Raw genomic sequence first — 16,998 nt, 5'->3', positions numbered from 1 at the left:
TTTAAGATGAAAAGTCCACTGGGTAAGTGACAAAACGAAAGAACAAAGAGTGGAAGAATAGGAACATAGTCTTAGTACCATAGGGACAAATTCAAACAATCTAACATATGTGTAACTTGAGACCCAGAAGTTGTAAAAAGAGGGGAAGGAGACAGAAAGAAAAGATATTTTGAGAAATAATGGCTGAAAATTTCCCAAATTTTGTGGAATATATCAACTCACAAATCCAAAAGTTTAGCAGACTCATAGGTACAAAGAAAACCACATCTAGTTCCATCATAATCAAACTGCTGAAAACCAAAGTTAAAGAGACAGATCTTGAAAGCAGCCAGAGATAATAGTATAGACACATTATGTGCGGGACACAACAGTATGAATGAGGGCCAGCTTCCCACGGAGTCAGTGGAGGCCAGGAGACAGTGGAGCAGTGTATCTTTAAAGTGCCAAAATTATCTTTAAAATATGAAGTCAAAGTCATGACACTGTTAGAAGAAGAAAAACAGAGAGGATTTAGCAGCAGCGGTCCCAGAACGGTTCTCGGGCTAGAGGAAATGACACTAGATGGTAACTCAGATCCATAGGAAGAAATAATAACCACTAGAAACAGTAAATATAAAAATCTGTCTTTTTTCTTATTTAAGAGACGACTGGCTATTTAATGCAAAAATTATAATATTGGATTGTGTGGGTCATCACATAGCTTTAAAATATTTGACAGTAGCACAAAGGACAGTGGGATAAAACAAATCTTGCAAGGTTCTGATCTTTTACATGAGGTGGTGCTTTTTTTTTTTTTTTTTTTTTTTTTTTTTTTTTTTTTTTGCGGTACGCGGGCCTCTCACCACTGTGGCCTCTCCCGTTGCGGAGCACAGGCTCCGGACGCGCAGGCTCAGCGGCCATGGCTCACGAGCCCAGCCGCTCCGCGGCATGTGGGATCTTCCCGGACCGGGGCACGAACCTGCGTCCCCTGCGTCGGCAGGCGGACTCTCAACCACTGCGCCACCAGGGAAGCCCGAGGTGGTGCATTTTAAACTCTACGTCAACTGTGAGGAATGTATATTGTAGTTACAAGAGCAGCCACTTAAAAAGTAATACAGGAAGGTATAACTGAAAAGTCGATGGACAAATTAATAAGTTAAAATTGAATACTAAAAAATAGTTAATGCAAAAGAAGGGAAGAAAGGAAGAACAGGGTTTTCTTTTTTTTAATGGAACAAATATAAAGCAAACAGCAAATGGTAGACCTAATATTAGTAAAAACCAAATATATCGGTAAGTACATTAAATGTAAAGGAACTAAACATTCCACTTAAAAGGCAGAGGTTGTCAGATTGGATCAAAAGTCAGGATCTAACAATGTGCTGGTTATAAAAGGATTCCCTTAAATGTAAACCCAGAGATTGCTTGAAAATAAGAGAATGGAAGAGGATAGTCTATGCGGATCTTAAGCAAGAGAAAACCATTGTGGTTATATCAATATCAATAAAATAGACTTGGATATTCAAGGATAAAGAAGGGGCGTGAAAAGAAGAGCATTAGGGAACTTTCCATGTTGATACAAACGTTTTATATCTCAGTGGGATGGTGTTTACGTGGTTGTACACATACACATTTGTTGTTTTACCAAAACTTAAGACCTTTTATCAAACTTAAGATCTTTGCACTTCTCTAAATGAATTTTACCTTACAAATTTAAATGCAAAAAACAAAGAAAACAAAGCCAAAAAACCAACCATCTTGTAAAGCATGTTGCCAGAATAACGCATCAGAAATGAAAGCTAATATCATTGCCTTTGCTCCTGTGACTCTCACCGCATGAAAGACAGTCCAGAATCTTTTCTACCTAATAATCTGGTTTCCTTAAAGTTGCTTACAGGTTTTATTATTAGTGGTTCTTTTTCTTCTCTAAAACTTAACATATTATATTGGAAGTTATCCGGCTTTGACCCCAGCAGCAGGGATCTTTCGCACTGAGACTAGTAAAACTTCACATGGATGGTCATCTGGGTTTGGCATTTAGTTTGACCTCCTCCTGCACCTAAACAGTTCTTATTCCCTTATTCCCCACTTCTTTCTGCCTTACTACAGTGTGCCAGGCACCTGGCCCAGAGATAAAATGGGGTACTAAACAGACATGCTCTCTTCCTCATGGAGTCTACAGTCATAATTTTACTTTCATTTATAAAACTCAAATTATATGAAAGTTTAAAAGCCAAAGTTTAAGTCATTGGTTAAGAAGTTGTGGAGTCTGTAATTCTGTATATGGAATGTATTCAGATGCTCGCTTCTGATGACAGTTCCTACCTGTGTTTTGCGGGGAAGCCACAGAACAGAGACCCAGAGGGGAGTCCAGTGGTATCTCTCACATCATATGTAGGGATCAGGTTTCAAAGTCAGGGTGTAAGACAAAGGTCAAGCGTAGATAAGAGTCTTGTCTTTCAACACTGGCATCACATTCACTGAGCAAGGTTCTCACACAGATGCCCAGGAACCAGGGTTGACTGGAGAGAGAGCTTCCCATTTTCCATCTCACACTCTATCACGAGAAATGGCCCACTAGATCAGCCTCGCTGCTCCAATTGTTGTTGTTCTCCCTTTCCTTCTCTTCCCTCCCTGTTGCATTGGGGCAGGGAGGTGATTGGTGGGAAGGAGCCCTGCACACAGAGTTAAATTCATGTAAATGAAATGAGATATGTACCTGCATTTGGGAACTGCCACGTGTGTGGAAGTTACCAAAAACGCGAGTTACAGGCTCATGCAAGTGGCGAATGTAAATGTGCGCTCATCTCCGTGGCACAGTCAGCGTTTAGATTACAGCGTTGCCTTTGCAACACCCAGTGCAGCCACTTCCGGAGAGCTATTTACAGCATTGTTTTTATCTCTTTGATAGTTTGGGAAGCCAACGTTTAAAGGACTATTGAACAAATGAATTTGGGAATTATAACATTGAGTTCAATTAAAAAGCCTTTTTAGCTGAAACAATTGTTTATAGCACCATATTTAATTCCTATAAAAATGTATTCTAAACTACCTTCTGAGAGGCATTTCAGTATTACATTAAAAGGTTTTGCCTTTGGTAATTACTGGTTCATTTGCTTTAAAACATCATGTCATCTTCTTTGGATTAAGAGAAGGATTACCTTTTGTGCAGGGATAATGGGGTTAAAAGTCTAGTAAAAAACATATTTAACCAGTTTTCCCAATTTTGTTTTTTATTTTTCCCTCTTCTCTGCAGTTTCGTGCCTTAGCGCCAATGTACTATCGCGGCTCGGCTGCAGCTATAATTGTTTATGATATCACAAAAGAAGTAAGACTTACATACCGTTTTCTTTAGACTATTTTGAAAACTCTGTTTTGGTTGCTTATATCTCCAGTTGCTTTCCTCCTCTGCGTTACAGGAGACATTTTCAACATTAAAGAATTGGGTAAAAGAGCTTCGACAGCACGGCCCACCCAATATTGTAGTTGCCATTGCAGGAAATAAGTGTGATCTTATCGACGTAAGGTAAGTTATTAGAACAGGAGATTACAGTGCTGATTATGTGTTCCTTTTCTTACAGAGCAATAGCCAATGTAAGAATCTTGCTTTTATTTTATCTCTGACATTGAAAAATTCCTTTTTGTTGTTTGGTTGGAGTCCTGAAGTTTCAAACTAAAATTTAAGAGTTCAGACATTTGGAGCTAATTAGAGTATATATCGAGACAGGTGTGTAATACATTTAAACGTCATTTGCGTCATACTTGACATTATCTGGGATTAGTGTAGCCCTCAGCTCTCATAACATAGGATACCTGAATGGGGAAGGATATTTTAAGGAAAGCACGTTTATTGGAAATTTCTCTGGACCACTTCCACGATTCCCCAAGCAAGGGCTCTACTTTGAGGGGAAAAGAAACCCCGGTGATTCTCTGGCCATTCCATTGGATGCATTGCTAGTAGTCCCAAGTTCTATTCTGTTCTGTTCTGTTTTCTTTAACCGTAGAAGTGGTGTAATTGGGAGGACCACGGTGCCAGGGCTCATTCACCAGCCATTCCTGACATCCTTTATCATCGTAAATCTGGTTAATTACTGGGTAGGTGGGGATCACATTAAGCTCTTGATGGGCAGAATTTCTGATTTGCAATTCGTTGCCTTCCAGAGAGGTCATGGAGAGAGATGCTAAGGACTACGCCGACTCCATCCATGCAATTTTTGTAGAGACCAGCGCAAAAAACGCGATAAACATAAACGAACTCTTTATAGAAATTAGTGAGTATCTCTGTGCCTTATGGGTTTCCTCTGTGCAGAGCAACTTAAAACAGAATTATCTTGCCAAGTAGAATTTTCTCCTTACGTAGAGTGGTCTAGTCTCTGATACTGTTCTCAGTGGAATGAGATTTGAGAATTTAAGAGTGACGGTGGGTTTTCATATCATGCTGTAAGTGCTGGAGAGCTGCTGCCTGATGACTGTAGCCCTTCTAGAAAGAATGTTGCTACTGAATAAAGAATGTGCAGGGCCTAGAGGTCCTAGAAGCTGTCATCTCTCCCTCTTGCTCTCTTTAAATGTGTTTCAGTTAGTTGTCCAGAGTCATTGAAAATGAACAAAATAAATAAAGGGAAATGAAATGCGTGTGTAATTCCACTATAAGAAAGCCCTCAAAAATTAATACTAGGCACTCGCTAGTGAAACGTAAGACCACTTTTTCCCACCCCTCCTCTTTCCCTTCCCAGTAGTGTTAATAGGATGACACTAGATAGGAGAGAGGCTGCTGCGTACCTTTGGGATCCTCTACAGATTGTATCTGTTTATTCATTTCATTCAAATTCATCAGTATATTCATTGAGAACTGTTCCAGGCTCGGGGGAGGCAGCAGCGAACAAGATGGGGTCTGCTGTCCTGGGGTGCACGTTCCACTGTGGGAGAGACAGTGAACACACAAATAAGTGAGGTCCTTTCAGATGATGAGCAGTGATAGGAAGAAAATAACATAGGATGAAGTGAAAGAGTTTTCTGCAAGTGGTCGGGGAAGGCTTCTCTGAGGAGGTGATACTGAAGCTGAGACCTGACAGAGCAGGTGTGCAGAGCCCTGGGGTTCATGTTAACTGAACAGGTCAGACTTCCCTTTGGAAGACGGGAGAAAGCCAGCAAAGCACAGTGAACTTATTCATTAAGATCCATCCTTTGGGAGAGGTCTGCGAGAAGTGGAAGGGCCCTTGGCCAACATGTAGAGGAGGAGCCACCGGGGCCAGGCAGGGACGGCCCAACAGAGGAGCAGGCTGAGACCTGGGGCGCTGCAGAAAGCCCTGGCGACCCTGACAGCTTGCAAGGGCAGGCCCAGCTCCAGCAGGTGAACCGCACTGGGATTTAGGCCCTTGGCTGCTCAATTGTTGGGGTTATTTTCGGTGTTATTATTTTTTGATGTTTTTAGTTTGTTCCGAGAACCAGAGATCTGAATTTTATGTAACATGTCACACTCTTTAAATCTGGCCACTTATTCAAATATTTTCAGAACCCTGTGCAGGCCTGCCAGGCCCACCTGCTCCCCGGGACGGCTGGTAGAGGCTGGTGTGCAAGCTCTAGCCCAGCCCTTGCCTTCCAGCGTTGAAGCGTCACGATAGTTATCGTTTTCCTAGATTGTAAACAGCAGTTACCCAGATGCATTCTTGAAAGGCAGCGTGAAGCCAGGCGGGAATTTTTCACAGCTCAAGCTGAAATATCTAAGTGTGTGGTGTCATGAGTGCTAAAATTATCACTATTTCTTTATAAAGTGTTCTTTACTCCAGCAGTATTAAAAAACAGGAAGGTGGTGAACTATACCAATAATGAAAATTCCTGTATAAAAACTAGCCTGTACATACTCATTTTAACTGTGAAAAATAAAAAATATATGTTCAAAAAGATTAGGAAAATTTAAGGAGATGTAAATTGAGTTTATTATTTACTGGGCTGTTGTAAAATTGCATTAGCACAGTGCCTGGTTTGCTAGCTTTTTATTAAAGTCTAATATACATGCTGAGAAGTGCTCATATCAGAAGTATAAAGCTCCAGGCATGTTCACGGACTGTGTAGACTCCTGTAATCGGCGCTCACTCCAAGACCCAGCAGCGTCCCAGCAGCCTTCCTCCCCCACTCCCCACCCAGGGAGGCACCATCCTGACCACTAACTCTTCTTGTTTTGCCTGTTTTTATATTTTATGCTTTTTAAAACATGCTGGGTTTACTCTCTTGTGTCTGGCGTCTTTAGCTCCACGTCACATTTGGTAGATTCGTGCGCGATTCACCCTCATCGACATGGAGTGTGTGTGCTAGGGTGGGCGCGGCGAGGAATACCCACAGTGTGGATAGGCGTTTGGGTAGTTATGTCCAGTTTCGAGCTATGACAAGTAGAACCTCTGTGAACATTCTGCTTCACGTCCAACATGTACACGACAGGTACACATGTTCCTTGGGTCTGTTTATACCCAGGAGAAGGACGGCTGAGCCTTCAGGTATGCGTGCGTTGAGCACAAGTTTACTGCCAAACGGTCTTCGGGGTGGGTATATTGGCACGGACACCAGTGGGGTCTGCGAACCCCAGTCACTCCGACGCGGAGGGGCAGGGTAGTGACCTGCGCCTATGGCAGTGAATGAAGTCGAGCACCTTTCCGATGTCTGTTTACATTTTTATGATATCTAGATATCCTCTTTTGTGTAGTTTTGCCTATTTTCCTGTTGGGTTTATCTGCCTTTATCTTAGTGTTTATAGTTTATTTTGACTATGAGTCCGTTGTTGATTATGTCTATTAGAGAGATGCACTGTGTGCCTTGGCTTTCATTTTTTTAAATTAATTAATTAATTTGTTTGTTTATTTATTCATTTATTTATGGCTGTGTTGGGTCTTTATTGCTGCGCACAGGCTTTCTCTAGTTGCAGCGAACGGGGGCTACTATTCGTTGCGGTGTGCGGGCTTCTCATTGCAGTGGCTTCTCTTGTTGCGGAGCACGGGCTCTAGGCACGCGGGCTCAGTAGTTGTGGCACATGGGCTTTGTTGCTCCGCGGCATGTGGGATCTTCCCAGACCAGGGCTCGAACCCGTGTCCCCTGCATTGGCAGGCGGATTCTTAACCACTGCGCCACCAGGAAAGTCCATTGACTTTCATTTTTGAATCAACTCCTTTAGTAAATTGGAGCTTTTAATCTTAATGTCATCCAATTTATCCTTATTTTCCCTTATGGTTAGCATTTTGGGGCTCCTGTTTAAGAAATCCTTGCCTATTCTCAGGTCACGAAGGTGTTCTCTGCATTCTTCTAAAAATATTTCAGAGATGGCTCTGTAATACCAGCTGCGTTTTCAGTATCCATTTATTGAGAAATAAGGAATGACAAGAAGAGTCAGTGAAGCTTTTAAATAAATTTGCATTGTATTCACAGCAGTGCATATAGGCGTTTGAAAGTGCTTGTAGGACATACTGGAGGATGCTTCCTAGCCATGCGGGCACCATGCTGTGTTCTGCCCTCTCCCTCGCCAACCCCTGATTTGCAGGCTGCTGGATGTGCCAGAGGCTTCAGGTTGGGCACCCGAGGACCTGAGAGTCGGCAGATTCCCGCTCAGCCTCATTAATGCCAAAGATGCAGGTGTCAGTTCGTTCCATGTTTTCAAAATACCTCAGTGCCAGGTGCTATGCTAAATAGATACTGGAAACATAAAGCTGGAGATCTCTTCCCTTGAAGAGCTTTGGGCCTCGTTAGAGGGAGATAATGGAGATGGTTGCGTAAACAAATGTCTAGTAACGTGCTTCTGGCTCCTGACGATTTTAGCATCTGAGATGTTGGACAGAGTTAGGAAGTGGGAGGGTTTCAGGAACGCCTTTGTACAGGAAGCAGCCCTTGAGTTGTCAGGGAGGCAGGTGGATGGGTGATTTAAGGCTTCTCTCGAAATCGACGTTATGATTCACAGAGCAGTAAGGTGAGAGCTGTTCATTCTCATGCATTGCTGGCAGGAGGACACAGTGGCGCAGCCTCTTCAGAGCAATTTGGCAGCATCTGTCAGAGTTGAAATTGCACGTCCTTCTTGCATTTGTGCTAGACAGACACGGCGAATACAGTGTCGGTGTCAGATAAATACCCAGGAGTAGAATCGCATGACCCGGCTCTTCCACGCCTGTTCATTTATCCCACGCATGCACTCATGGGTTTACAAACACAGTCTTTGCATTGTTTTTAAAAGCATCAAAATATTGGAAAGAGACTTAAAGATCTATCAACAGGGGATAAAGAACGGTACATCCATACAATGCGGTATCGCAGAGCCATTTAAAAGAACGCGCTGGTGGAGCAATGCCCAGGTTATATTACGTGAAACACTATTTGCTCCTGCCCTGGTTTTAAGAGCGTGTGTGTACTGTGCATGTCTGCACACACCTGTCTCTGGAAGGTGGCCTCTGCCACGAGACAGAGGGACAGGCACATTCTGATGCAATTTTTTTAACATGTAATATTTTAGTTAAAAAAAATTTGTACTAAATGCCATGTGATACGCTTCTTTGGACCCTGGAACAGAAACAGGACATTAGTGGGAAAACTGATGGCATCTGACCAAAGTCTGCGGTTGTGATGTTCCAGTGTCGAGTTCTTCATTTTGCCAGATCCCATGGTAATACTATAAGATACCAAAATCAGGGGAAGCTGGGTGAGGGGGATACAGCAGTGCTGTGTTATCTTTGCAGCTTTTCTGTAAATCTGAAAGTCTTCCAAACTTAGAAGTTTTTTCAACTTTTTAAATCTTAATGAAACCTGTCAAATTGCATCTGCAAAATGGTTGTGTCTGAGAATGAACAGGTTGAGAATGTGAAAGCTCATTCCCTTCCCTCCTGTCCTCTTGGTTCAGGTCGAAGAATTCCATCCACTGACTCCAACCCGCCTTCCGGTGGAAAGGGCTTCAAACTCCGAAGACAGCCTTCGGAGCCGAAACGGAGCTGCTGCTGACTGAGCCTCGGCCTCCAGGCTCAACGGTGAAGTAGGTGGTCCTGAAAGTTAGCGGGAGGGCTGGGGCCCTGTCGCCAGGGGTCGCCTCGCCGGTCTTGTATCTTCGGGCAACAAGGATTCACAGGAATTGACCGGTTCTGTTTCCTCTCTGGAGACCGCAGCAATAATATTTCAGTCTGTGGACTTCTCTTCTGTAAAGAATCTCTGGTGTACAAAGGGACTACATCATAGGCTTTTGACCTCGCTGAGAAGGAGTGTATAATTGTATAGATGGTAGGATTAAATTGTTGAGTAGTTTTGTAATCAAGAGTTTATGTAACATTTGTAAAGGGAAAATTAGCACTTTTGTGGTTCTTAAGGGAAGAAAAAGACCTTGTGGAGATGATCATTTCCTTGGTTTCCCATTGGTACCCATGATACCATTTCCTTGGTGGCATTTAGAATGTGGTCGGTTGTCATGAATGGAGGGATGGCAGCTCTTATTATTTGAAGCTAAAATGGGTTATTTATAAGGGCTGACGGAGATGGTTTCACCCCTGCCGTCTCTAAAGCACTTTGCATTGGGTACATCAGCCCAGGACATGCACAGTAAACTCACAGCAGCAGGTGCATGCCTCACCCTGGGTTTGCATGTGTCACCAGCCACATTATTGGCACCTTTGTAAGGAAGCTGTCGCGATCAAGGTGGTGGTGGTAGAGAAGCTGCCTGGAATAAATTGAATTGCAGATGATCAAACTGACTAGCAGTGGTTTACAAAGAGAAGAAGAGAGAAAGTAAAGAAAGTGGTGTAAATGCTGTCAATTTTTTATTTAACCGAGATATTTTGGTGGGGGAGACAATGATCTGTTGCTTAGCATATGTAAAGTTGTAGTCTATATTTACGAGACCATTGCTTACAGATTATAAATTATGTAAATACATTAACAAATTCTGTGTTTCATTCAACACTCCATTTACTCTCGCACTGTGCCCGCCCATTTCGCAGCCTGTGCACAGGAGGCTCCTTGAAGCACGTTGACATGGTGCAAAAGCTTAGAGCGCGTGGCTTGTGATCCGTCAGGATTTCTCTTCCCGCCACCTTCCCGCCACCTTCTCTTCCCCCCTTCCCTCCCGCCACCCCTGCCCCTCCAGTCCCATCTGGAAATCATTGTGAAGAAGTATGCCACTTTGACAAGCCTGACTAGCCCTTCCTAGCTTCGGGGCAAAAGGTTAAGGTCCCGAGCTCCCCACATTTACCTACCTGGTCTTGGGGGTAAGTTTCTTTTAGCTTTTACAGCGACCTCGGGCCAGCTGTTTTGAGAGAGCTCTCCTTGTTAACAATTTAGCCTGTCTTTCCGTCTCCCTTGTTTTCCCCTGCCTCTGTTAGTGGTTAAAGCTCTTTTCCCTCAGGGAGCCTACTGGGGTTTTAATGTAATCTAAAAATAAAGCACTAAAGTGAAGTTGGTGAAAATTTGTTCCTGGTCTAATTTGGCACCCTTCCAACCTGAGTATTGTAAGAGAAGGAAATGTACAAGATTAAATAGGAAATGAAACAGTTTGAATTTCAAACTAAATTGTGCTTTCAGAGCTATCCTTAAACTGAACAGTTGAAACTTTTAAAACTAATGGTTATTTCTTTGTGCCCCCCACTTGATACGGTTAGATTGTAATGGGAAAATTATAACTCAGATTAAGTAAAAAACGATTCCCTTTCCCCTGGTGTATGTCTTAAGCGTTTGGAATTGCTTATTCTCTTATCGAAATCATATAGAAGGAACGTTGGTAGTGAAAATTCTAATGTTTTGTTTAAAATACGTGTGGACTCTGTGCCCCTGCGGCATCTAGCTTCCTTCCCAGCGTGAAATTAGCAAGCTTTCAGAGAGAATGCCTGATTCCAAAGGCTGGGCTCTTCACACCTGAAGGTGGTTTGGCTTTGTTTCATATACTTCGAAATGGATCCGGCCATCAGGCCACCGCCCTGGTTTGTCCCTAACATTCCCACTGCTGGGCCTCTATCTCCATGACAACAACATAAAACAAAGGTTGCTGGATTCACGGAGAGGCGACGCGTGTGTGGCCCTTTCCCTCTTTTTTCACCAAAAGATCACACAAATCTGTGACCTTCACATGTTTTCAACCAAAGCTGTCAGTCAGCGTGGATGATTTCATGATGTCTGGGTGCACAGGGAAAGGCAAAGTGCCTCGGTGCCTCTCTTATTGGTAAGCCCTCCGAATGCCTCTCGTCCTATTGTGACATTTACTGCACGGAGCCCAGAACGGGTCCCTCCTTCAGCCCTCCGCAGCCGCCTTCTCATCCTGATTTCTCGTTCTCCTTCCATGTGTTCCTCATGCGTTTCAGGGCCTCTCTTGCTCTCATTTTCCTCGGTCTGTCTCAGAAATTGCCATGGCTGTTTCTCATGTGGTGTCTTTTTAATGCTTAACAGTAACAACTACACAGTGCTTTCTCAGAATTCGTAATTCATACTCGATGAGAACAGGGGAAAAATGTTTTCAGTTATCTTGTTTGCTTCTCAAATGCAGAGATGAATATTAAAGTCAGAAACAGTGTTTTATTTTGATCCCACTTTGGATTATTCACCTAAAGAGTGATCTAGTACACGTTTTATATATTCTTTATTCTTATTTCTTATTATGAGAAAATTCTAGATTGTATAAGAATTGAGACATAGCCCATCTATAAAACTCTTCTTTTGGTTCTCTTATGACGCAGGGCCATCTTTAAAAACTTTGGGGACTGAAAAGAGAAAAAGCATTAATTAGCTGCAAGTGTATATTGATTCTTCTCAGAGAAATGGAAATCAGCTCTTCGCAGGTGTCCAATCTTAGTAACCATTGGTCTTAAGAACTCTCCTTTCACACAAGTGTTTTTCTGATTCTGTGATAACTCATTAACTGTCATTTGGTGATTAAAAGAACATAAAGTATGGGTATGATTAAGTGTCCTTCATTTTAAACTCTCTTTAAGAAGTGATTAGGGAGAAGTGCCTATCACAGGCCCTTCTGGTTCCAAATGAAACCTCCATCACCTGCTTTTCAACCACAGGCCACGTTCTACACATAGCAAAGGAAAGGTTTGATTCCTTTAGAATAACACACTTCCTGGTCGCCTGTGTGTGATTTTGTTTGAGGTGCCTGCCTCCCGTTGTACACAGGCTTCCTGGATTCCTCCCCACGTCTGAAAGGATTGACCCTCCTCTGTTGGAGGCCCGACCTCCTCTAAGTGGGCTGGTGTCCTTCTTGAGGTTGTCGGGTTTTATTATTTCTAAATATATAAAAAGGGAAAGAAAACCACATTTAATTTCAGAACTTCTCTTTACGTTTTGTGTTTATTTCTTTTCTGTTCTCAAGAAGGAAAATAGGTCTAGGAGACCTTCTAAATTAAACTCTGGGAGATAGAATAATGAAAATATCTTCAGACGACTATTCCATGGCTTTCCTGGAGGCGTCAAACCAGCGTATCTGTACTGTTATGGCGTTGTGTTAAAATGGGCAGATTTAATTCAATCTACACTGCGCTAATTGGCATGTCAGCCTCAGAGCTTGAAAAGGCATTTGTTCACTGTTACATGCATCTTTTTACAGGCTGGGAGTAAGTTGCAAAAGAGGTTGTATAAATTCTTACAAGCATTTTTTCACTTGTTTTTTTCAGAACACGCTGAGAAAGTGATTCATGGCCCCTTAGTGTATAAGAAAATACACGCACAGTGTGTTATGTATATGACAGACGAGCCCCCTACACATTCGGATGTCTTTGCAAGAACCTGTATAAGTAATGAGAAAATCCTTTCCTTCTGGGGAAAAGTTATTAGAATCCCCTTAACTCTGATCTGTACTAGGTACCTGCTGTAGAACATCTGGGGGAGAAATGACAGCCCACAGACTCAGGCTGGCTCTTCTCTCCCAACTCATTAGGCTGCAAGTGTTCCTCCTGTCTCTGTAATGAAAGTTCAACAACAGTGATAAGCTAGAGAGTGGAAACCTGTAAAAATTCTTCATTATTTAAATTTGTTTTAAAGGGGCTATAGCAGCATGACTTGTTTGACTACAAGAGATCGTCTACCTCTTAACAGTTAATATTTTTTAAAAGAAGAAGCTAAATGTACCTTCAAGGGTCAGGCTGTGACGATATATATACCTGCCCTCAGTTAGCTTGGTCCATCAAAAATTTTTAAATGATTCAAGGTAACGTTTAGGAGATGTGTTTTAACACCTGTGGTACTATGATTCAAACAAACAAACAAACAAAAAAACAGTCCAAGCAACAAATTTATCCAGGAGATAAACATGATACTGTATAGTTTTAGCAAAGGGAGGCGGAGGTGAATTTAGCCTTGGACTGAAAGAAGTGACCTCTGCCCATTTCTCTTGCTTGTCTTGACTTCCAGTAATAGAAATCCAGGCAATGTGGTTATCCGGTTTTCATGAAATATTAATGGAATGCTGGGGCATTTGTCCTGTTTTATGTGCAAATGAAAGTCTAAAAAAAAATTAGGAGGGTATTACATTTTTCAGGAGCCCCCACTTTTTCAGTCTAAGAGAATGATAAGTGAGCAACCTGTTACTGATGAAGTTTCATTAGGCATAATGAAGAAAGAGAATAAATAGAACCGAGAATCTCCATCTTTCTCAGTGTGTCCTTCAGGATTCTCCTAGCATGTAAGGAAAATGATTTACTTCCCAAATCGAGAAGGACTTCCAGGGGCATAGATCAACTTTGATTTTTGGTCTGTACCATCAGAAATAACTAATATCTGTGTTCCTTCCTCTTAGAGTATAATCAGTTCCAGATAGGCTAGAACTGTTCGTAGCTTTCAAACAAAAGATTCAGAAGTTTAATAAAAAGAAAAATCTGAAATCTTCCATCTTTTCCTTTCATTATCTTGAACATTTTAGATAGATAGTAAGATTAGGATGTGTCATCAGTAGATACTAGAATTAAAACCATGGAGTCTTAAAAAATTAAACAGAAATTTTAAAAAACTCATGGCCAGTTCATTTTCAGATCGGTGTGCATGGTCCTGGCGTCCGGTGCCTCATCAAAATGCTTCATAATTGAAACAAACAAACTTCTGGGTAGCTTTCCACGAACAGGAATTCAAGTGCCAGGAAGTCAGCCAGTTAATGGGAAATCCTCAGATAGGAATGATTTTTTGGACGAGCCTTCTCTAATTGGCAGTTTTAAACTGTAGACCTTAATCATCCCCTTTGCAATCCTGCAAAAGGAACAGAATGCTCCGGTTTCGATGCAGCTTCTCGATTCAGGAACTTTTTCGTGTTTCCAGAAGCAAATTGTTTAAAGCGGTGCTTCAGAGGAAATCATCTTTAAAACAGCATTTCACACACAGGGCTGACAATCTTTACTCAGAATTGCACTTATCCAAGAAACTCCCCGTCTTATGTCACGGAGAAAAGCCGAGCACCCCTTCTTCGCCTGGGCAAACCCAGCACCCAGTGAGCACCAGCTAGAGTGGGACAGGCCCGGGGGCGAGGTGGAGCACGCCCCCTCCCACTTCAGGAATCGTCAGCACCCAGCAGCGTGTGACATCAATTGGAGCTTAACCCTTAATTCATCGTTATTAATTTTTTCATGAAATTTATACTTGAATCATCAGTTTCACCCACTGGAAAATGTTGAAAGTGGGGCTTGAACTTGTGTACCTCCGCTGACTCTGCCTCTGCGGTTATTACCTAGTTTAGGAAACTTTCTTAATGGGGGTCATGCATGTGCTGTCCAAGCGACTGGTCGATTCAGCGTGGGGAGAATTAGCAGCAGCTGGCTAGTCAGAGCGACTGACGGGTGGCTGTTCTTCAAACCATTTGTTGTACTGTGTAGACGGAGCTTTATTGCCCTGGAAAAGATTTTTTTTTTTTTTTTTTTACTCTCATCCAGCCTCTCAGTCTTTCCATCATCTCCCTTTATGAGTCACTCACATGATTGTCGATCATGCCTCTGACCGTCTTAAGAACGGACGACTTGCCTTCTCTGCGATCGAAGCCGACTTCTTGGCCTTATTTCTCTTCTTCTCATTTTGCTGCGGGCTCTCCCTTAAAGACGCAGGGCGCCAGCCGCCTCCTCAGCGCATGTGACATGCCTTCCCATGCCGCCTTACCTGGTCGCAGCGGTAAAGTTTGCCCACCACATCCAACAGGGGAAGCAGTAGGCAACCTGTACTGTCAGATCACACAAAGGCTAATTTTAGGGGAAGAAGTCCAATATTTCCAGCGAGGAAAAGGGCAGTACTAGCTTACAGTGGCAACATGGCTGCGGAACAAAATGTTTCTTACCGCGGGCGATGAGGCAGTTTAAGTGTCAGCACCTCGCTTAGTTTGTAATAGAACATTTGTTAAACTATGTAAAACCCCAAGTCTAAAGTCTTGGAGAGAAACGGCTGTGGAGATGAGCCTAGACATTTAAAAAAAAAAAAAAAAAAAAAAAGCTAAGCCGTTGTACCAGCAATTCTTATTTCTCCTAAGAATGTCATGCCTTTTCAAGACCTGATGCAAGGAGTAAGATATTTGTGCCTTTCTATAATAGCGTCTATTATGAAAAAAATCAAGTTGCTTACAGTTTAGGCCGCCTTGTTGCACTACAAACAGCCCAAATTTGTAGCCGTGGCTTCTCTGCATGACGCATCGCTTGATTACCTGTGATGAAATATTGTAATGATGGTTTGCCAAGCTTATATGGATGTTTGAAGACTTTATTTTTGCAGTCTTAACCTTGGGCTGGACCTAAGTCTATATATAAACTGTATGATGTCTGTACTGTTTGTAGATGCTGACGAAAGAAAACTTGGATCTTTTGATTTTTGTTGTAAGATTTTTCTTTTTACATTTAGGCTGGTAGTAGTTGCGGTGGTGGTTGATTTGGCATACTTTTAAACTATATTGTTTTAGCTTGAATATTCTATACTAAACTTTTATAGAGTATAACATGCTAAGTCACTACAAAATTTGTTGTATTGTAAGGAGAGTGTAAACATTTTGTTAATAAAAATGCTATGTTTCCAGATATACGTATTTGCCTTTCAAGTGGTTTTTCTTTGTGATAATCTTTTTTTTTTTTTTTTTTTTTTTTTGCGGTACCCGGGCCTCTCACTGTTGTGGCCTCTCCCCTTGCGGAGCACAGGCTCCGGACGCGCGGGCTCAGTGGCCATGGCTCACGGGCCCAGCCGCTCTGCGGCATGTGGGATTTTCCCGGACCGGGGCACGAATCCGTGTCCCCTGCATCGGCAGGTGGACTCTCAACCACTGCGCCACCAGGGAAGCCCTGTGATAGTCTTCATCACACGTTTGTCTTAACCAAATCTCCCGGAGTCATTTTAAAATGATTTTTGAAAACTGGAATGCCAGAACTTTGATAGCTGTAGTGTCTGGTGAGCAGCGCGGTATTTGTATCCATCAGTCCAGCTCCCAGCATCTCTCTCTTAGACAGCTCCTTCCTGTCCGTGTCCTTGCAGAGCTCAGATGGGGAACGATGATGGAGGCAGGCCTGCAAAGCCTCCAGCGAGCGTTTGGAGGGAATGCTGCTTCCCAACCTCGTGAGCAAAAAGTTTCACACCATCTTCTGTTATCTGCTGGATTTCGTCAGCGATGCCAGCATTTCCGTTGAGTGTGGACTTCAGCCCTGGACACCCTCAGTCCGTGCACTGCCCACAGAAGCACAGCTTCACACACTCGTTTTCTCTTTGATATCCCTCTACGAGAGGAGCACAGTTGTCTATATGCCATGGTTGTGTTGACAGGACAGATGTGTTCTAACGAGGGAACCAGAGAGAGCAGCAAAGCCAGGAGATGGACAGACTTGGGTTTGAGCTTCAGCTTAGCGCCTTTCTAGGCCGGGTGGCCTTAGACAGAGTTGTTAACCTCTCTGAGTTTCAGGGCCTTCCTCTGTAAAATGGGAAGATAATAGAGCACCAACCACATGTGGCTGTTCAGGGGAGATACCTACATACCTGGCATTCAGCACAACATTGACAAAGAGTAAGTGCTCGCATATAATTTGTTTTTAAAGCATCTCCCTGATAATCTTTATCTGTTTCAGTTAAAGT

At 42.7% G+C, this 16,998-nt stretch overlaps 1 protein-coding gene across 3 annotated transcripts in view; it reads left to right on the top strand.

Moving 5' to 3' along the window:
* RAB22A (RAB22A, member RAS oncogene family) overlaps positions 1-16,532 on the top strand; it is a 53,455-nt gene extending 36,923 nt beyond the window's left edge. The window contains exons 4-8 of one of the 3 annotated variants that reach the window (XM_060033365.1): positions 3,236-3,307; positions 3,399-3,505; positions 4,141-4,250; positions 8,849-8,977; positions 16,408-16,532. In XM_060033365.1, coding sequence (XP_059889348.1) covers positions 3,236-3,307; positions 3,399-3,505; positions 4,141-4,250; positions 8,849-8,946 — 387 coding nt within the window. In that variant the 3' untranslated portion in view covers positions 8,947-8,977; positions 16,408-16,532. Of the gene's footprint in view, positions 1-3,235; positions 3,308-3,398; positions 3,506-4,140; positions 4,251-8,848; positions 10,387-11,657; positions 12,591-16,407 lie in introns of those variants that run through there. The other 2 variants (XM_060033364.1, XM_060033363.1) reach the window with 2 other exon arrangements.
* Positions 16,533-16,998: the final 466 nt, after the last annotated feature.

The sequence above is a fragment of the Delphinus delphis genome, chromosome 15 (assembly GCF_949987515.2).
Source record: "Delphinus delphis chromosome 15, mDelDel1.2, whole genome shotgun sequence".
Taxonomy (NCBI): Eukaryota; Metazoa; Chordata; class Mammalia; order Artiodactyla; family Delphinidae; genus Delphinus; species Delphinus delphis.
The sequence above is the reverse complement of the archived record's forward strand: the minus strand, read 5'-3'. Positions and strand labels throughout refer to the sequence as shown.